General features: G+C 35.1%; 3 protein-coding genes and 1 long non-coding RNA gene across 6 annotated transcripts; 1 reads left to right on the plus strand and 3 right to left on the minus strand.

The window, feature by feature from the left end:
* The first annotated feature begins 3,372 nt into the window (after positions 1-3,372).
* On the plus strand, positions 3,373-7,099 carry LOC122605805 (glucan endo-1,3-beta-glucosidase-like). 2 transcript variants are annotated; one of them, XM_043778764.1, is made up of 4 exons: positions 3,385-4,165; positions 4,778-5,126; positions 6,529-6,823; positions 6,943-7,099. In XM_043778764.1, the coding sequence occupies exons 1-4, from the start codon at positions 3,474-3,476 to the stop codon at positions 6,969-6,971; spliced, it is 1,365 nt and encodes a 454-aa protein (XP_043634699.1). In that variant the 5' UTR covers positions 3,385-3,473; the 3' UTR covers positions 6,972-7,099. The 2 variants fall into 2 exon arrangements, with proteins under 2 accessions (XP_043634706.1, XP_043634699.1); XM_043778771.1 differs by lacking the exons at positions 6,529-6,823; positions 6,943-7,099 and adding an exon at positions 6,072-6,446 and having other exon boundaries at positions 3,373-4,165.
* Positions 7,100-8,721: 1,622 nt separating this feature from the next.
* Positions 8,722-12,681, minus strand: LOC122585433 (actin-97). The gene is made up of 5 exons (XM_043757566.1): positions 12,489-12,681; positions 11,853-11,922; positions 11,356-11,749; positions 9,515-10,128; positions 8,722-8,963 (listed from the first exon to the last, which is right to left on the minus strand). Exons 2-5 carry the CDS (start codon positions 11,910-11,912, stop codon positions 8,898-8,900), a joined length of 1,134 nt encoding a protein of 377 aa, XP_043613501.1. The 5' UTR covers positions 11,913-11,922; positions 12,489-12,681; the 3' UTR covers positions 8,722-8,897.
* A 1,841-nt stretch (positions 12,682-14,522) lies between these two features.
* Positions 14,523-19,348, minus strand: LOC122596984. Of its 2 annotated transcripts, XR_006323395.1 has the most exons (4): positions 19,272-19,348; positions 17,729-17,918; positions 17,109-17,149; positions 14,523-14,562 (listed from the first exon to the last, which is right to left on the minus strand). It is a non-coding gene; the product is annotated as an uncharacterized LOC122596984 (long non-coding RNA). The 2 variants fall into 2 exon arrangements; XR_006323394.1 differs by lacking the exon at positions 14,523-14,562 and having other exon boundaries at positions 17,066-17,149.
* Positions 19,349-19,550: 202 nt separating this feature from the next.
* LOC122585681 lies at positions 19,551-20,203 on the minus strand. Its single transcript, XM_043757805.1, has 2 exons — positions 19,966-20,203; positions 19,551-19,787 (listed from the first exon to the last, which is right to left on the minus strand). Exons 1-2 carry the CDS (start codon positions 20,104-20,106, stop codon positions 19,740-19,742), a joined length of 189 nt encoding a protein of 62 aa, XP_043613740.1. The 5' UTR covers positions 20,107-20,203; the 3' UTR covers positions 19,551-19,739.
* Positions 20,204-21,756: the final 1,553 nt, after the last annotated feature.

Consider the following 21,756-nt stretch of genomic DNA (forward strand, 5'->3'; position numbering starts at 1 on the left):
AGGTGGTTCCGGAAGAAGGAACTAGGTATTGTTGATTTGAAGTTGATGACTTGAAGTGTTAGTGACTCGAAGGTATTTGATCATCTGTAGAAGAATTACATTTTGGTTAGAAACCTAGTTAATTCCCTCTCAAACTCTTGGCTCTTGATACATGTGTCTTTTGAATGAAAATGTTGTGTATGATGTATTTTAAGTCTTGAAGTCTTGACTATTATGGTGGATTGAAGTATAAATCATTTTGGAGTCAAATTGGTCATTTCGTCACTTTGGGTAAATGTGGGCGAGTGACCCGTTTGGTTGTTTTAATGTAAATTTCAATGGTTAAAGTTTCGAATGTATCAATTATGTTGTAATATGTGATTTTACACTTCTTGGTGCTTTGGTTTAAGAATTTGAAGCATGGAATGTAAATATATGGATTTTTGATTAAAATGGAAAAGTGCAGGTCGGACCATAAATTTACGGCCCTTGTATTTTTGAGTCACTTTATTTCAGAGAAGAAAAAAATCCAGGAGCAAATTACTGCTCATTTTTACGGCTAGTTGTAATTTAAACCATAAATTTACGGCTAGGTTTTTACGGTCAGTTGTAATTAAGCCGTAAATTTACAGCCACTTTTTACGGCCAGTACAAAAAAAAAATTTTTTTTTTTTCTTTTATATATCGAGTCTTGTCGTTTCATATAATAACATTGATTTTATGTCCTTTCAATCATATAATCAGATCAATAACTAATCTAGGTTATTAGAGGATCAATTGATGTCAAAAACGTGTGTTTTGATCGCTTCAGTAACATAAAACGTTTGTTATTGTGATGCAAATCAAGTAGGGGTTAATCAATGATTTCATTGCATCATTATGGTCTTAAAATGGTGAATTTTGAGGTAGAAAAGTTGTTCATAAGGTTTTGGGTTGTTTGGGATGTGTTTGGTTAAGTTTTGGAGGTTAAACAATGAGTTTGTGCAGAATCGGGCCCAGTTGCGGCGCAACAAAATTACAGTGACATTTAGTTGCGATGAAATTTGCTCATTGCAACGCAATAGCAACATAATTTTCAAAAGGTCGTAACTTTTGAACTGTAACTCCGTTTTTAACAAATAAGCTATCCACAGAATCGTAAGAGAGTCTACTTTTTAATGGTAATGCTTTTAAAGGATGATGATGATGTCAAGTTTTCAGAAAGGTTAATTTAGTGAGTGAATGCCGAGTTGCGTCGAGTTATGTAAGCTTTAAAGCATTAATCGAACCTCTGATGCATCAAGTCTTGTCATGAGTCATGTTTATAGGTATCTAGACCTGAGTTATGACCATAAGTAAGTGGGTATTTGATTAGCTCATTATGTAGTTTAATGATTATAGGTAGTCGGGAATACTTGCAAAGCTCGGTAACTTACGTTATCATTTTGTATGCTCTACGAGGTAAGATACACTACTTTGACACGCTGAGGGTTCAACAAAAACAGGGTTAATGATTATAGGTAGTCGGGAATACTTGCAAAGCTCGGTAACTTACGTTATCATTTTGTATGCTCTACGAGGTAAGATACACTACTTTGACACGCTGAGGGTTCAACAAAAACAGGGTTACAGAGGAAGTCCTCCCAACTTTTTGACTGCCACATCAACATCACATCACCTAGGACTCTCTTCAGGACTCTCCCTGTTTGTAAAGAAAAGCTTCTTGGAGCTTCTTTCTATATCATCAATTATTTAATAAATTATCCCACACATACAAATACACATATATGTACACTACACATATATAAAACAAAAAAATAATGTTGCAGACTCCACCTCCTTGCGTCCTTCATCTTCTTGGTGAGGACTCTTGGCCAAGGACTCTCTCGGAAGACTCTCGCTGCTTATAGCGTCCGGAGTTCTCAAGCACAAGGACGCATGCCTTAGGACATTATAAGCTAAGGCCTAATAGATGTGGGCACGGTGGTGGTTTCCTGCAGTGGTCATGAGCTTAGCTGGCTTTATTTCTTTTTGGTTTGTCAAACCCCTTAATCCCTTATTACATCTTGTAATATGGGGTACTAATTTAAGTGTTGTTTAGTGACTTGAATTGTAAGACGAAACATTGTACAAGTTTATTTTGGTAACATATTTTGTCTGTCTTTTTCAAAAAAAAAAATTGTGTGGATCTTTAAGCTATCAATCTTACGATTTCAAGCTTGTAGATATTTAATATCACAGAGCTAGTAAAAATCTTTAATTTAATTTAATTACAGAGTATTAAGTTTGTGTGCATTACTGATGAAACTAATTAGTGGTGTTTATGGTTTGTTTTGGTCTACTTTTGATTAGATTTTAAACCAAATAAACATACTTGGCTTCAGCATACATCAAAACAAATATAACCAAATAAGTTAGCTCGTTGGACTAGACCTGATCATGTAAGTTGGCCTGATTTTGTTAATTTCATGGTTTCAAGTTTATTTTTTGTTTTTTTTATTTCCCATATAACTTTGTGTATATTTGTTCCATTTTGTGTGAACAAGAAGCATACTCTAAGTTTTCTTTTGAAAGTTAATCAATATTTGATGTTAGGGGACACCTCACCATATAATGATAAAATTTATATGTACTTTAGACTATAAGATGTAGAACATGTAACATTAAAAGTGAATCAAAGAAAATAAATCATTAACATGTCCCACTTCCCACATTTGTGGGGTGGATTAATAGGGGTTTTTCGAAAGTTTTGAGTTTCATTTCAGATATGTGTGTAATTTAGAAGTAGGAATTGATTAGAATGTCGTTTTTTTTAAAAAAAAAGCTCATTAACATGTTATTCTGAAGAATCGAACCTATGACCCAAATAGTATAAATTTATGTTACAACAACCAAATAGTTCAATCATATTATATTTTCCATACGAAACCCGTTTTTTTTAACTCAGAATCGTTTAACTGATTTGATCTGTTTAAGGAACAGTTGTAGAATTAACTATAGATAAGAGATCAAGATGCTCTAAAGTTATTATCAACTTCAGTGAAATTCATAATTTTGACATTTGGATTAAATTCAAGGGTCAAAATTCAAATATCAACTTTGAATCTTAACCTTTGATTTTAATTTAAAGGTCAAAATCTACTCAACTTCAGCTATGAAGTTGCTAATAACTTTAAGAGGATCTTGATTTGTAGATAAAGATAAAAACAAACGAAAAAAGGCAAGGTAAAAACGCACACGTTTGTTCCTGTCATTTTTACGCGGTGTCTGTATTCAATTTCGCAACAAATTCTTTACTTTTGTGCAACATCCAACCCAACATCAGCGTGTTTTTGGCTAGCCCCTACTCACATCACTTTCCAATAATTATTAAATCTATATTATTATTACTATATTATTATATATATAGTTTTCAACATTTATTTAATTCCTTATTTGACAACGGTCAATTCTCGACCAATCACCTTCACCTACAAAAACCACTTCCCATATCCTCATCATCTTCGATTACAAAAATGAATCTTCCAAAAACCTCTATACTTTTCATCTTAATCGCCTGTACCTTGAACTTCCCGGCGGCCGTAGTTCACTCTATCGGAGTAAACTACGGCACGCTCGGCGACAACCTCCCACCACCCTCCCAAGTAGCACATTTCCTAAACTCGAACACCAACATTAACAGCATCAAAATATTTGACACAAATCAAGAGATAATAAAAGCATTTGCTAACACAAACATATCCGTAACAATAACCGTACCAAATGGGGACATCCCATCATTAACTAACCCACGTAACGCATTACGTTGGGTTAATACAAATGTTAAACCATTTTACCCAACTACTAAATTCCATTATATCTGTGTGGGTACCGAGGTTCTCCACTGGGGCCCACAGGTCCTAGTGGACAACCTAGTACCAGCTATGAAAGTGCTGCACGCAGCACTTTTAAAAGCTGGTATTAATGATGTTAAAATTTCTAGCCCGCATTCGCTTGGGATATTGGAGGAGTCTAACCCGCCTAGTAAGGCTAAGTTTAGACCCGGGTGGGATGTGGGTAATCTTGCCCCGATGTTGGAGTTTTTGAGGAAAACAAAAGCCGGGTTTATGGTTAACCCGTATACTTATTTCGGGTATTCTCCAGCTAATGCTAACTATTGTTTGTTTAAACCGAATTCTGGATTGTTTGATAAGGCCACCGGAAAAAGGTAATGTTCTTACCCATGTGTATTTATTACGGTCTCTATGAACATAGTTATTTTACATGTTCAGTTTTATTTATTATTGTTCAACTATATTCTGGAAATGATATAATATTTAATTATTTATGAATTACTCTTAGTTAAATGATTTATGAATAGAGTAGTTTAAGGTTGGTTGTTAATAAAGTTTTTGTGTATTATTTGTGATATATATAATTGACTAATTGTGTTTTGTAAAAATACATACAGATAAATACATTTTATATATAGGAAAGGGCTATCATAAAGTTGAGAAGTGATTTTTACATAATTGAAATGATTTCAGACATACAAACACCTGTGATTTATATGTAAAAAGTATTCCTTTTTAATGCTTTTTATAGTTGATTGTCCGTGATAGAGGATACTTTTTATTTTTTTATATATGATAATTTTTTTAAAAGATTATAAGGGTTTTGTTAAACGAGGGCTTTCGTTAAGTTGTATTAAGTATTTGTACACTTATCATAAAAATCAAGGGTGAACTTTTAATATGGAAACGTTCAACTTTTTTTTTTTTCACGTTAAGTGAAGCTTCATTTAGCATTTTTCAGATTATAAGTGTTTTTAACTATGCAGGTACACCAACCAGTTTGATCAACTGATGGACGCGGTTTATGTATCAATGAAGAAGCTAGGATACCCCGACGTCGAAATCATTATCGCAGAAACGGGTTGGCCATCGGGCGGAGACCCACAAAACACCCACGCAAATCCTTCAAATGCCGCGGCATATAACGGTGGTTTAATAAAAAGAGTCACCTCTGGTGTTGGTACGCCTTTGATGCCGGGTCGAAAGTTTGAAACATACATATTTTCGCTGTTTAATGAGGACCTAAAAGGACCATCTTTGGATGAAAAGAATTTCGGGCTTTTTCGACCCGATTTTAGCCAAGTTTATGACATTGGGATTTTACGCCAAACACAGGTACAATAATTGGTTTACTTTGATAAATTTTATTATCATACTCAATTTTGTGTCTTGATTTGATTTATATTGTACATGTGTGTTTTTAATTGTTTTATTTAGGTTATTTACGTGGCACATAGGAACCGGATCTAGCGGAAAGTTTTGATAAATATGTAGTGTTGGGTGTGGTCCATGTGAAAGGTTTTCAATTAATTTGACATCTATTTTTGACTTTTATATGTCAGAAATGATCAATCTTATCACGTGTGATAGAGAAAAACCATATGAAATGGTACCTTCCCTAGTTGGTCTCTCAAACGTTTTGATGTATGTGTTAAATTGTTAATTCACATACACATATACTCGTATAAGTTATTTTTTAAAAATAGGTTTTAGTGTATTAATCACACGTATTAATGTAAAGGAGGACTGTCCTGGGACCATTTTATTAGGGGCGTTAGGAAAAAAAAACTTGTTTATAATGTTGGTCGTTAATTATAAGTTTTTTTGTTTATTCCATCTTGTTTTGAGTACTTGAATCTTCAGGCCAACTGTAATGGTTAATTTAGTGCAAGTGTGTTACAGAATAAATTTGGTGGCCATTAAATCAGGAATGAGGCCCAACAGGGGAGTAGTGAAATAGAAGGAATGGACAGTATGGCCATATGTATGTGTGTGGTTGTCATCCATTTTCAAATTAAATATGTTACTTTTTTAGAAAAATGTTATGGTCACTTTGCCAACGGCACGGCACGGCACCAACGTTAACAAACGACCCTACATGTGAAGCCAGGTCACCCTCACTGATTCCTTTGGACCCTAGCCCGGCCAGTTTTAGTGACGTACCTTTTATGTCGTGCTTGCATATATAATTTAGCTATATTATAATGTCATAACTAAAATATACGATATCAAAATAGTGAGCTTGAATAATGGTAACTCTCACTTTTCTCGGCGAATCAGGCTCCTTTGTCGTCACCAATGCTTGCTCCATCTAGTGCACCTGTGCCTTCTATTGGCAACATCAGCGGTGTTCGCGCTTCATCTCCAAGCTCTAGCTCAAATGTCGTTTTTAACCTCGAGACTCTTGTCGTTATAGCATTTGCCATGGCTTTGTTCTAATAGCTAGGTAGAGACTAGAGAGAAGGGTTGAGGGAAAAATATAGTAAAATAAATGGTTAACGCATACATATAATGGTTGTATAACATATGAGTTTGGTGGTTATTATTACGAGTAGTTTTTATTATTTTGACTGTAGATTATATATATAGAAGACAACATATGATATGTACAAAATACGAATTTTAATAATAGACTTATTGGGTTGCCTTGATTCATTTTGTATTTTGGACATGTATGTTGTACTGGGCCTATTGTCCTGTTTGCTCATAATATTGTTTATGTGGGTTATTATTACAGCAAGTGCCAACAGGTCCGTCGCCAAAACCGGCATTGCCAGCACCAACAACTAAGGGAAAAAAGTGGTGTGTGCCAAAACCAGATGCAACCGTTGCTGCACTTCAGTCGAATATAGACTATGTATGCAGCAACGGAGCTGATTGCAGGCCCATTCAGGCTGGAGGGGCATGCTTTGAGCCTAACAACGTGCGGTCTCATGCATCTTACATCATGAACGCTTATTATCAGACAAATGGTCGTAATGACTTCAATTGTGATTTTGCTCATACTGGAGTCATCACCTTCACTGATCCAAGTAAGCAAGGGCTCTACTTTTACATTTGTATTAATCGATGGACCTTGGGGTTAGGTTATTTGGGCTTTTCTCTTTTCTGGTCTTTTGGCTTAACTATGGATTTTGATTTATTTTGTTAGGTAAAGGCTCGTGCAAGTATCTGTCTTAATTCTTAAGTGATGGATGAAGATCAAGACTACTAAAACAAAGATTTGTATTGTGTGGTTTAGGTTGTGAATTATTTGACATTTTTAGATGTTACTAGTCTAATCTTTATTTTAGTTCTCAGTTCTCGTACTCTCTTTAGTCCCGTTGTCAGTTTGTCACTAAAAAAGATATTGAACATGATCATGACATTTGTTGTGACAACCCAGCCCAAATGTTCGGGCCCATTTTTAATCATTAAAGATTGGGGCCCATTATATCTGAGATAATTGAAACTTTTAATTTGGTTAAATGAGTCTAGAGTCTAGAAAAAAAGTGTACCTTTAATTTAACCCTCAGGTGTCATCTTGATATCAAGTTATCAACCATTGTTTATCTCAGGATGACTTTAGACAACTGTCTTGACATAGTGAGACACAAGAAGACATCTTGAGAAAGTCATAAATGAATATGTACACAATTTACGTTGACTCTTGTAGTCTTTTACTTTATACTTTATAGCATCGTCGCTGAACCTTGGATCAGACTCATCAATTAAAGACTTCATGTGCTTATTATTTGATTGAACGAGCATGGTACCCGCGTAATGCGGCGGCGGTGGTGTAGAAGACGGTCTAGTGGTGGCGGTGTCAAGTGGTGTAGGTTGATGTAATTGTGATAGTGAAAAGTTTTAGAAGATAAGGGTTTAAAGTGTTAAGTATTAAAATAAGGGTTTATGGTGTAAATTAATTAATTAAGGACAAAGTTGGTAATTTATAAAACACTTTCCATAGTGGGTTTTTATTAAGGGGCAATTTGGTAAATTCTCCTGTGACATTTGAGTAACTATTTCTAAAAATGGAAGGGGTGATAATCTTTATATAGTAGTATAGATATGAAGATTATCACAACTCTTCACACTATGTCTCTTATTTCACAAGAGTTAGCAACACGATTTAAGCATTGCCTAAATGTAGCTTGACTCACTAGGCATATGTTATTTTTGTGATGATGATTTACACATTATACAAGATTTACAAATTGTTTATCATCAAATTTATTATCTCCCATATCTTTTGGTTATGTGGTCCATTATGTAGTGTTATCTAACTAATACTATAAGGTTTTTCAGTTTCAATCATAACTAAGACAAATTGATTATTACTAGTGTTACACAGAAACTCCTTTTTGATGTCCGTGGATACCAAGAGGTTGCCAGTTTAGGCCTAATTGGTAAAGAATGAGAAATGAAAAACATCTTGATGATCTAAGTTCATGTTATAAGAAGACTTGCCTATCTTTTAGACAATTTTTTAATTTGATCCAAAAATGGTGTTATCTAAGTTATTTGTGTAAGCAGGAATCTACAAATGAGATTCAAACACCATACATAATAATTCACACGATTGTTCAGAAGAATAAGACTTGAATCCATAATTTCTTGCTGATATACCCAACTCAAGTACCGATAAGGCTAGAAGCCATATGGTACAGTAATGGTGAAAATAACAAGTTGATCTTTAGAGTGTTTAAGGATCTTTGCATTAGGAAGGTGATGATATGGTTGTTGTGTCAAGTGGTGATTCTCATTTGGTAACTATACGGTGTGGTTTTTAGCCACGGGTCATGTGTTTGCCATGCTTGGGCATAAACTGATCGAATGGGCATGGTACAACAAATTAACCAGAACTGAGAGTTTCTACTTCAATATGCTGATTAAGAATCATGAAATAAACAAAGAATCGAGGAATATATATATATATATACTCCAAAACTTCTAAAAACAAGATTAATATTAAAGAATTGTGAAACATACCATACAATATCATAGTCTTGTTGATTTCAACCAAATTTCACAAACCATATATGTAATATAGTAATTAATCGAAAAAGAATAAGTCGAAATTTATAATGGGTAGGAAGCAGCATACGAACATCCAAGTTCCATAAATTAGAAGCATTTTCTATGCACAATCGATGGACCAGACTCATCGTACTCTGCCTTTGCTATCCACATCTGCACTCAAACAAACCCAAACACCAAAAATAGATAGTTAAAAGATTTTCAATTAACTATGAGTCATTGAAAATGATAAAACTATATTTTAGCCCAAGTCAAGGCCCAATTCATTTGGCCCGAAGCTTGCCACATGAAGAACCCATGCTTGGACTCTGCTCATGACTTGTCACCCATAAGGCTCAACTTCAATTAGTTTTAAATGCTCTTATAAATTTAGGTAACAAGCTAACTAAGCTTAATCCAGACTCAAGTTCAAATGGGTTTATGTAACCGAAAGTGTATTTTTAATGCTTATATTCTACTAAATCGGTTTCATATTACCGTTGTATTGTATTACATAGTTTAGCAAACATACTTAACCTAGTTAAAAATTGTGGACAAACTGTTTGTGCAAATCAACCCAACAAAATTGGAATTAAAACAACCCAAACTATTTACTGTTAACCAACCCACCCGTTATGCCACCTACCGGTAACTCAATAAGTACATGCTTTGTTAGTTAGACTATCAAGAATTCTATATAGGATTAAAAGATGACAAAAATGAACCTGCTGGAAGGTACTGAGGGATGCCAAGATAGATCCACCAATCCAGACACTGTACTTCCTCTCGGGTGGTGCAACGACCTTAATCTTCATGCTGCTTGGTGCCAAAGCCGTAATCTCTTTGCTCATCCTATCAGCAATTCCAGGGAACATTGTTGTACCACCACTAAGCACAATGTTTCCATACAGATCCTTCCTAATGTCGACATCGCACTTCATGATAGAATTATATGTAGTCTCATGAATACCGGCAGCTTCCATCCCTATCATAGATGGCTGGAACAGAACTTCTGGGCATCGGAACCTCTCAGCACCAATGGTGATCACCTGACCATCGGGCAGCTCATAACTCTTCTCCACAGCAGAGCTAGTTTTGGAAGTCTCGAGTTCTTGCTCATAGTCAAGGGCTATGTAAGCCAGCTTTTCTTTCATGTCTCTCACGATTTCCCGCTCTGCTGATGTAGTGAAAGAGTACCCACGCTCAGTGAGGATCTTCATTAGAGCATCAGTTAGGTCACGTCCAGCCAAGTCAAGACGAAGGATAGCGTGGGGAAGAGCATAACCCTCGTAGATTGGAACTGTGTGACTAACACCATCCCCAGAATCCAAGACAATGCCTGTGTGTGTCCATATAGCATGATTAGAATATTATTTGGTACCACATGTAGAGGGAACAAATTCAACTCATTAACTTATAAATGAGCCAGCTTGCGTTGTAATTTATCTCAAACAGGTCAAATCGACTAAACTTAGAAAAAAAGACAAATGGTCAATTGGGCCAATCTGCATTAAAGCTACACAAGTTTATTTTAACCCAGACAACATCCTAAACTGTTATATGAAAAGATTCAGAATTTATATGTTATTGTGAGAATTTAGTTTTTGACTTTTTGTGATATATAACTATCACAACTATATACATTGTTCTTTTGTGAAATACAGGACTAAAAGGTAACCAACTAACCTCCACCAAGGCGGCCTAGTGGTTAGGCATCCTATTTCCACATAAGAGGTCTTAGGTTTCAAAACTTCCCATGGTAAACTTCTTGGGGGTTGCCAGGTAATGGTTGGTAACAATCACGGGATACCCTAATTGTGAAATACAGGACAAAATGTAGCCACCACCAAAGTAACCTAGTAATTAGACGCAAGAAGTCTCATATCCGAAATTTTCCTAAGTAAACATCTTGGGGGTGGCCAGAGATATGGTGTTGTCTGAGTTAAAAAAGTCTCGTCATACTAGGGTAACCCAAACTGAGAAAACCTTGTATGTTTCCATTTACAAGACTAATAGGTGGTAATAGATCAAGCCAAATCAACCTGATCCGTTTCAACCTAAAATGGCTCAACCTGTATATGTTTTGACCCATTTATCAGCCCTGCCCATGTTATACCTCTAGTATCACATCAAGAAATAAATTCAAGTAATTCAACTAAATTCCAAGCTCTAGCAATATGTTTACAATGCCACTTTTTAAAACTATAGTACTTTGACATTTTGTACTAAAAAGACCACTATTCTGCCACCATAAAAACCAAACTTGACATGGAGAATTGTCTTTGAGAAAGTGTGGTATATGATTGTTATTTTCCCACTTACATTCTTGCAACTATCCTAAGCTGTTCATTCTTACCAAATTTAGTATTGCCATTTCACAAAACCGATGGTTATAAAAATTAGTAATCCAACGCAAGGGCCTTGGTCGTGAAGGTATCGAGATAACCAATCAACCAGAATATGTATAGGTTGTGGGGTTCTAGTCACATGTGGGCCAACTTGTAAACATGTGATATAAAATAAAAATAAAAAACAAATACACCAGCTCCAAGTATGAAACACTTACCGGTTGTACGACCACTAGCATAGAGGGAAAGGACAGCCTGAATGGCAACATACATAGCAGGAGTGTTGAATGTCTCAAACATAATCTGAGTCATCTTCTCACGATTGGCCTTTGGGTTCAAAGGTGCTTCAGTAAGAAGAACTGGGTGTTCTTCTGGAGCTACACGGAGCTCATTGTAGAATGTGTGATGCCATATCTTCTCCATGTCATCCCAGTTGCTAACAATACCATGCTCAATCGGGTACTTGAGTGTCAAGATACCTCTCTTGGACTGAGCCTCATCACCAACATATGCATCTTTTTGGCCCATGCCAACCATCACACCAGTATGACGTGGACGACCCACAATACTTGGGAACACAGCTCGTGGTGCATCATCACCCGCAAATCCAGCCTGCAGATTAATATCATTTATTTATCAAAAGGCGTTTAACTTTGGAGCGTAAATTTTAGATCATACGTGTAGAGATTTCAAATGATGAAATTATATTCAGTACCTTAACCATTCCAGTTCCATTATCGCAAACAAGGGGCTGAATATCCTCGCCGTCTGCCATCTTATGCTACCTAAAGAATGAAACATAATCAAGTATGAAAACAATCAGCTTAATGAAGAATACTTATTATGGTGTATATATATATACCGATCCTTGTATTTATGACGATATTTGTAATGTAATGTATGAAAACAAATCTATCAATCTTCCCATTAAACAAATCTTGAAAATACAGGCCGTGTGGTTCAAAAATTCCAAAGGATTTAGATAGAAAGGAATGTGGACTTCCTTCCTGGCCATGTTAGATTAATATAGGAAATTCCAAATTCCTTTCTATTCTATTAGAATCTTTGAACCAAACGGCCCCTAAATGTTTTCTCATGAACAACTCAAAACAAAAACATTTAGTACGTTCTGACGGTTTACAAAAAAAGAAGTAATGCATTGAAGCAGGGAAGAGGAAATATTTGGTCATGATGGTTGTCTAGCTAACAAAAATGTAACATGTCATGATCTAACAACATTTTCTTTCAAAACTTAGACAGATGCAAGAGTCTTTACAAATTTATTTCAAGATTTGTCACGTTAATATCAGTTTTGCATACGTAAAATGAATATAAAAATAACGAAACCTACCGAGAAAAGAAAAAAGATCTAAGAGAATGTGGATTGAAATGTGGGAGGAAATGAACGTGAGAAGCAGAAATGGAAGAATGAAGGGGGGAATAATAGCAAAGGGAGGCCTAAAAGAAAGGGTTAATATGAGGGATGAGATGCAATTTCGGAGACAACAGAGTGTGAATGGTTTGATTTCTTTGTTGTCACCCGATTTTTAATGAAATGGAGTGGAGGGAGGATTATAGTGTCATGGATATTGGATCTACATGGACTCCACTCCTTTTTAGTTATAAAAAGATTGATTATGATAACAATTAATAACTTAATTACGTGTATTAAAAAATTGGAAAATGATAAGGGCTGTCACAAACAACATATTACATGCTTAAAAACTTGTACATAAACCGCCTCCTGATTTTTCTAACAGCAAGATACAAATTTAAATGCATCCAATTAGTTTTTACTGACAACACTAACAAAAAAATTAATATGTCATAGGAGTATTATCAAAAAGAAAAGATTCATTATGATAACAATTGCAATCATCCAATGTGACATTGATCACGTCCATAATATCTATCTCGGTCCAAATGCGATATATATCGAGGGTAAAGATAAAATAAAAAAGAGACATTCATTTAAATTATCTTAACTTGAGCTATAGGGCTCTGTTTTTTACGTGTGACCAGTCAAAACGACCGTTGAAACGAGGAGCATCAAGCTACGAACAATGGAAGGCCCAAAAACGTCACTTTCTAAGAGTTATGAGTCATTTTCTACATTTTTTGAGTTTTTTGGACCTCTCTTATTATAATAACTTTCAGCCTACTTATGTTCTTGTACGAATTTTGCTTGTCTAATTATATGATTGTAAGTATGGAGAAATGATCAATTTTTATTATATACAAAAATCATTTTCCCCTTATTCATAGTGTGTATTTAGTGTGTGAAATCCCTAGATTATCGATATTCATTCTGAATTAATGATAATTTGAAGAATTGTTCCTGGTATTCTTTGAATTAACCGGTTCATTTCTTAATTTCAATTTCGTTGTAAGTCACTATCCATATCAATGTAGCATCGAATACTTTTTAATTTAATACTTGAAACACCATCCTAGTATAATTAGATGACTATTCTAAAAGGAGAAGTTACAATTATGCAAAAAAAATTTCCATCAAACTATCCTTAAACAAATAAACAGTCTTATTAATTCTATAATTATTTTAGTTGATTTTAAATGAAAAGATACATGCGAATTTAGGTTATCAGAACTCAGAAGTGTACCATCTTTTTTAACAATTTATAATTGAGCCTTTATAATACACATGGATCTGGATTCCCTATATATCTAGGTAAAGTACACAACTTCCCCTAGCTTTCTTGAAAACTAGAATCACTTATGTGTGATCCGTGGCGATACATCATTTTATCGTTCTTCAGCGATACATCATTTGATGACGTTTAACTAAAAAAAAAAGTAAGTAACTGCTCAGTGCCGCCTTCCGCGGGTTTTGAGCCCCAATACCTCGACGGTGTATGGGGGGAGGTTAAGATGTATGCAGACCTTACCTCTACCTAAGTAGAGAGGCTGCTTCCAGTTTCTACCTAAATGGTAGAAAAGGCCCTCCAACCTTTACATGGGATGAGGATCGAACCCATGACCTCTGTCAGTAGTAACCTAAATGACGTTTAACTGTCAGTGGTAAAATTTAATTTATATCTATTAGTTTCCGTCTAATTATCGGGTGAAATATATGTTATTATTTATCAATCCACACAACAATAACTTAAAAGACCAACTATTATTAAATGGATTTGTCGTGGGTTCAAATCCTCATGCGAGGAAATTCTCTCAAGGCAGGAGACAAGGATTTTTTCATAAGGGGCTTCTTTTAGAACTGAAATTGGTATATGAAGAGAATGTTTCCGGGTCCAAATTTATCAATAAAGAAACAACGACTTAAAAGCTAACCCTTCGCAACCACATGGTTGCAGTTAAGTGTAAATCACTAGCCTTCCAACCAGTAAGTTGCGATTTGCTCTAAATTGCAACTGCGCGATTCCCCTTTTTCATAAGCATGACCAAACCTAAACTTTATTGGAAAAAAAAAAAGATATAGTTATTTCTTTATTAAATTGGTATATATATATGAAAAAAATACTTTGATCACTTAATTTTTGTTTGCCTGGAAGTTAAACATTATCGATCTTTCATCATTTACTCACCATTGGCATTCTTCACCTAGTTTACAATTTTCGTTTTACCGACATAAATGTCATTGTTTCATGTAACTGGGGTAGATCTGAACTTTTATTATAACGCAAAGAAATATACCGACTAGTAATAGTAAAGTTTGTAATCACGTTGGATCGGATGGGAAAACAATTTAACGTCAAGGGATGGTCTCATATATTCAGTTTGATGCCGGCCATGTGTTTCTGTACAAAAGTGGAAAGCAGATTAGGTACTTTCAAACAAAGCTAAACTCCTTTTCTACAAACTTGCACCGAGTGGATTTTAATATCATTGCCATATTATTTAGGGCAGTGCCAATGGGTAGAGCAAGACCCTCATCGGTTGCCCCATTAGTGGGTCTTTCACAATTGACGCCACTTGAAGTACCTCATCAGTGGTAGGGCAACCGATGAATTACTGATAAGAAGTGGCTTGCGTATGATTTTTTTTCTTTCCCTTTTCCTTCATTTATGCATGTGTGGATATATGTGTACAAAAAATAAATAAATTAAAGTGATTAAGGAAGGGATAATGAAGTAATCAGGTCCATTGGTAGTAACGTGTCGATCGGTTGTGCCTCAGTAGAGAAATGTCAATCACTGGCATCAACTCATGAGGTTTACTGATGAGACCCATTGGAAGCCGTCTTACGTTAATCATCTAATCATTTTTTGCTTCCTAACTGTTTTTCTAATGTCATAGATACAAATATACGATATATGCTCAACTTGTTTGTAGTTTAGTATTGAAGATTAAGAATACTTGGATTATTATAGCTGAATATCCGGAATATCGTATTTTTCCCCTAATCGATTTTGTTGTTATAATCGGTTTTTTTTTTTAAATCTTTTTGGTGTGCAATAGATCGAATTATTGTTATGAAAAAAGGGAGTAATAATGATGATAGAAGGGAAAAGCTTTTAAAGTTGTTATTATTGTAGCTTTTTATAGTTAAAAGAGGAATGCTGTCCATGTTTTCCTTCATCATGCATCCACCTTCTTCCCACATGCACACATGAGCTGTTATAGTTTGAAATTTTTTTTGGTGTCAAAGCAACAAGTTACAAACATATTCTGAAAAGGAAAATATGAAATTTGACATAAAAATAACAACCAGAAGTTATGAAGCGTGCCGATTCAACTAGCGTTGGCCAAGTTGTTCGACTCGTGATAAAATCTACTACCAGGGAGGAGATTGTTTATTGAAGTGCTTTAAGTATTGCCCAAAGCCAATTGACTTCTCATATAAGGCATAGAAAACGGGTTCGTGGTTTAGGAAGACCTAAGGGACCGATATCACGATTTTAATTAAAATGGAAACGAAAAACAATAAGATTGCAGTTGTTGACAAGGGCGGATCCAGTGTACAAGAAGTCGCGGAAACTTTTAGTATAGATACATGATATTTATGTATATCATCATGTTTTTGGTTTATTATGTCCTCAAAATTTTAAGCCGAAACTGTATCCCCTTCACGTCGTGATTTCCAGGATCTGCCTCTATATGTTGGTAGAGATGGGTAAAAGGTAGAACAAATATCACAAATATCAACAGGACAGAAATAACCCAATGCTGACCAAATTGAAAGAGACCTGATTGCATTTGTTTTCAAGCCTAAACACGTACTAAAGAATTGTTGGTTCTTGCACCTAAATCTATTTAGGACTAAACAAAATATCAGTTGGAAGTCGTTATAAATCATGTTGCATTCTTTTGACACCATTTTTACTTTTCTTATTTTGTATTGTATTGTCAAGAATCCTTTCAAAACAACGTATTTAGAAAGGGGGAAAAAATGGAGAAGGATGGGCAGGGAGCATTGTTTGATTATAGTCTGGTAGTGAAATAACAATAATCAGAAACAATTTTTTATTTCTTTTTTTGGGACACAAATATTTACATATTTGTTTATGCCTTTCTGGGGCTGGAATCGACAATCGTTAGGGCTTAGGATAATGTCCGTTTTCAAACTATTAGCCACAAAATTAAAATATTATTAAAAAAAGCCATAAGAGAGTGAATCTGTTGGTGCTATGTCAAACATTTGAAGGTTCTGCAACATGGAGAAGTGGAGAACTAAATCACACCCAGTAATTCCCCACCCCAAAACACCCACACCCACGCACAGACAAATGATAATGTAAGCTTATAATTGTAGTGATTACATATTGTAGTAGAGCTTACTAGATGCCTAAGTTCACCAGATATGTAGTACTCATCAGAAGCAAAGGTAAGAAAGTTTAGCATTTTGCATCAATGCATCTGTTTTTAGGAAAGGAGTAACATAACCTAATAATCTTAATTCTATTAAGGGAAGACTTTTAGATGCAGTTGTTTAGAGGAATTTGGAAAAATAAGAAAAAAAGAGGAAAGGGGTGGGGGGGTTCTGCATACATACCTGGGTCTTCCTTCTTTCCCATGAAATAGCTGCAGAATGAACTGGAAAATGAAAACAATATTGTTACTAAGTAACCGTTAGATATCGAAGATTATAGAGTGTCAAAACACATTCAGTTTAAAGTGGAAATTTTTACTGGCTGTAGCTAAAAACACTTTTTGGGATTCTATATATGTACGATTACAAAAACTACATTATTCCAATAAAGATCTAAACTTAATAGTTAAAGCAATTTAGGAGATATTCGTGAATTTATATATACATAATACATTATGTGTCACCTATGACTTAGTCAACTATTTGGCCCGTTCGTTTCTAGTTAGGGCATTTAAATTAGCTCATTGATCCGTCAGTGAGAAATATAACCAGAATCGCCCAGTTTGTATGTAAATGGGTCGATACAGGTTTTAGTGGTTTTCATTTTACAGAATGGAAATGCTATTGGTCATTTGTATAGAGAATGCAAAAACAAAGACATGGTTTATTTTAGAAGTTGACATCATATCCCTGCATTTTTTACAAAGTACCTTTTTGAGGGGAAGATGGTTAGCAAGGCCCAATCAGTTGTCAATTTACACAAATTACAAATGTTAACAAAAAACCCACAATGAATTTGGTACCTTCCATTTTCAGTTGGGCTCCAAAGCTTTCTTAGTATAATTTTTACTTGCAACTTGCATAACCAGCCACAACCAGAATCCAATCTACACTTGGACAGTTGGACACTGACTGGTACATAGAAAGCCAATGCCCAATAATAAACACAGTTTCGAATACGTTTGAAAGGGCTGAGGTTGCACAGCTAAAAGCCTATAAGACAAACAGTACAAGGAATAAATTGAATCAGTAGGATAATGTGTCTAGTTTTGAATGCTATCTTGATTCACGGGTAAGTTGTCATCAACATGTACAAGAAAGTATGCATGAAGAAGTTCAGGCTTTAGAGCTATTGAATGCAGAAAGAATTCGAGATCTAAGAATATATGAGTGATACAATGACAATTGAGTACTAACAACTGAATTCTTTGGTGATAAGTTAGCACCAAATCCAGTTTAGTACTCGTTAAAATGAAAAAGAATAAATTGCTCTCTTGTTTCACTATATGGCTGCACCTTAATTTTTTTCAAGAGGAGTTAGTTTTTCATTTTTATTTTTAAAAGGAAAACAAAATCACTATTGAAGTTCTTGTAACTTTAAGACACACCTTAGCATTATAGCAATTATCAAAGTTCAACCAAAACTTTAAATGTCTGCTCCAAAATTTCACTGGCATTATCCATCAAATATCCAAAAGTTCCATAGACAAAATAGAAAGATATCTTATACAGCACCAATAAGCTATTCAAAAATGAAAAAAAGATAGATATGACTAAAATGGTAGGCCTATAGATATGCCAAAAAATTTAGCGTGGGCAAGTGGCATGATCAATAGTTAAGTTTCATAGAGAGAGAAAAAAATTACGTTTAGTAATTTCAATCTCTCTTACCCACTGATCATGCCATATGCCATTATAAAACTTTTAGACATGTTTATAGGTCTACCATTTTAGTCATGTGTATCATTACTCTACAAAAATAGGCCCTATTACAGTTTTTTTCATAAAGCTTTTTTGATTGGCAAATGTTCTATCTTGGTAATGGTGTCTTGGTGTTACATAACGCGGTGAAACTCTAGCAGCCACTATGATTTCCCAGCACTATGACACACATAAAGATCATATAATCTAACATAACACTTTCTTAAAAGAACACTGATCAGCTAGGGTAAAGTAAATATATCGAGTTGGATGTTAATATCAACTGTTGTTGATACCCTAATTTGTTGGAGTACAAAACTGAAAGTGACAGATTTAAATAGCATCCTCGTTAATAGTACATTTCGAGGGTTGGCATTGTATTTAGACTGAGCATTCAAAAAATATAATTAACCTTTTACATGAGTCATCTTCCTTGAGATACTGACTAAAGATTAATAAGGTTTACGCCTTACAATCATCAAAAAGTCTCTAGTGAAAAACAGTCTTTCTATGATGGTTGTTGCTCTGCTAGTAACTTAGTATCACGATGATAAACACAAATCAGGCTTCAGCAAATTTCTAGCAACAGTTTACACATATCTACCTTACGCTCAATTTACCCATTCTAACAATCAAAATACTTACCTCATAACCAGTAGCAGAGCCAGCAGGCGGGCTGGCTGGTCAGGGCCTCTCCTAACCGTCGGGTTTCTCCCATGTAAGATCAGCAAACCTTTGGAAAAACTTTTGTAATCAGGCATCCTCTAATCACATGGCATATGTTGCTACAACTCCTTGATAGAAAGGTATCATCACCAAAACCTTTGTTATATTGGGAAATCATGAATCGTTACGATTTTACTATAAGAATAACCCCTTATATTGAATTCATGGCGCTACCTTTGCTCATAACAAGTTTTGATATAATTAAAAGAGAGCTTTTAATAACTCATATAGCATACGTTACAGGATGCAGGATGCCACGAAGAAACTTTAAATTTGAAATTATGATTCAAGATTCAACCACAAATAGCGGAAACAACATAAAATTATTACAGTTCAATATGAAATACACGCTTTCCTAAATTACAAATGCTCGTATCGAAACGTTCATTATTTATCGGGCTGTTGCATCTTAGCACTATCAATTGGTGGCAGCGTCTGCAGATCAAACATATACGAACATATAAACAAGTGTGAACAAACTTTAAAAACAGTTCAAAATGTAAAAACATACCAAACAAAACACAACATTTTGTTATTTCATTCAGACATTTCATCAAACAGTTCATATGCAAAGTAAAATAAAGTATATGCGAAATTGAGAGAGAAGATAAACCAAATCAGGCTTGAAGATGTTATGAACAACAGATGCGCCGGAGAGAAGTGAAACGACGACGACTATCGTTGACCATGCCATTGACGGAGTACCCGTCGGCTGCTTACCTCCGAATTTCACGTTCATTACTTCGTATTGCATACACGCACTAAACCACCGTTTTACTCACACATATACACTTTTTATCATGTTCAATATTGCCCCCCAACGCTTATGGAAATTGCTCTTATTGCCTTAAGTATCCAAAACTTTGTCAGAATAAGTCCAAAATTTGATTGAATCGTTTACAAAAGCTTGTTCAGTTTAGAACAAATATAACAAAAACTAGCGTAGTATTGTCACAATACTAACGAAGTTAAATACTTTCTATTAGAGGTGGCAAATTGTACGCGTCGGATCAGGTTAGGTAATGGGTCAAAACGGGTCCGGATCAGAATGGGTCCGGATCAGAATGGGTCCGGATCATTACGGGCAGTATTGAAAATGTATCAATTGGGTCCCGATGATCATTATTTTCTCCGTCGCACTACATCTTATCTTCGTCGTCGGCCATGAGCCCATGACATATCCATCATCACTCCACTGTCAACAGTCCATGACGAACATCACCCTCCAGCCACCGACACCTGTCGCCACCACCATCCCTATGTCTGATTCACTACCATAAATGGTCAGATTCTCAGGCGGCGGTTCAGGTGCAGTTTTCGCCGGTGGTTCAGATTTTCAATTTTATGGTTTTCAATAACGTCAAGCAAAGTTGCGAATTAAGCTATGGAAGAATTATCGTTTTTCAATTTCATGATCCATATCAGTCACATGATTACTAAGCACCTGCCCATTATGACCCGTCCTCTAAGTTTTTACTTTTTTTTTCCTATTGTAACCTGCTTGAGAAAAGTTAAAAAACCCATGGTCACCCAAAATAATTAAGTTGAAGACCTAGAATGACCCAATTTTAATTGTTTGGGTCATAATTGTCGAATATACTTTCTATATATAGTTTGTGGCAGAGTCAAAGTATGGCTTCTTTTTATTCATTGGAGAAAAGTCATACTACATAAATCTTAGAGAATTTTAAGTCAGGTAATTAAATATTTATTGCATTTGCGTTTACCGCGGGAGGCCTAACACCACCTAGCTCTGTTGTCCCCGCCTCTTATATAGTTATATATATATATACATAAAATAAACTAAAAAATCGGTTTTCTTATAATTTCGGGTCTCAGCCGGTTGTCCAGTTTTAGGCATATGCCTAAGCCGGCCGTGAATGCCATGATGTGATAATAATCTATATGTGCAACTTCTATGTACATGTTATATATCTATATGGGGATGGAAATATAAGGCTGTTAGGTACCTAAGCTTAGGTGTGAAACACTCACATATTGTTTTTTTAATCCATAAAATTCATGGGGCCCAAACATTTATTCATTAATCAAAAAATATTAAAAAAATTGTATGTGAAGGATTTCACACATAAAATTAGGTGTGAGACAACCTTATATTCACTTTTCTCTATCTATATATATACACCAATAAGTAACGTATATAAACTTTTTGTCAGGTCTATATATATAACTAGACTAGACGACATATCATATGATTGATGAGTGCATCTACATGTGGAAGAACGTGATTCTCAGGAATTTGAGTGACACTTCATCTCTCTCTTGCTCTCATTTTATGTGTAAAGAAAAGAGGAAACAAGGACGTATCAAAACTAAAGCTGCTTTCCAAGTAGGAAAGCCGTCTATCTCTCATTTTTCACTACACTTGATTCATATATGTACT

This window comes from Erigeron canadensis, chromosome 1, assembly GCF_010389155.1.
Source record: "Erigeron canadensis isolate Cc75 chromosome 1, C_canadensis_v1, whole genome shotgun sequence".
NCBI lineage: Eukaryota > Viridiplantae > Streptophyta > Magnoliopsida > Asterales > Asteraceae > Erigeron > Erigeron canadensis.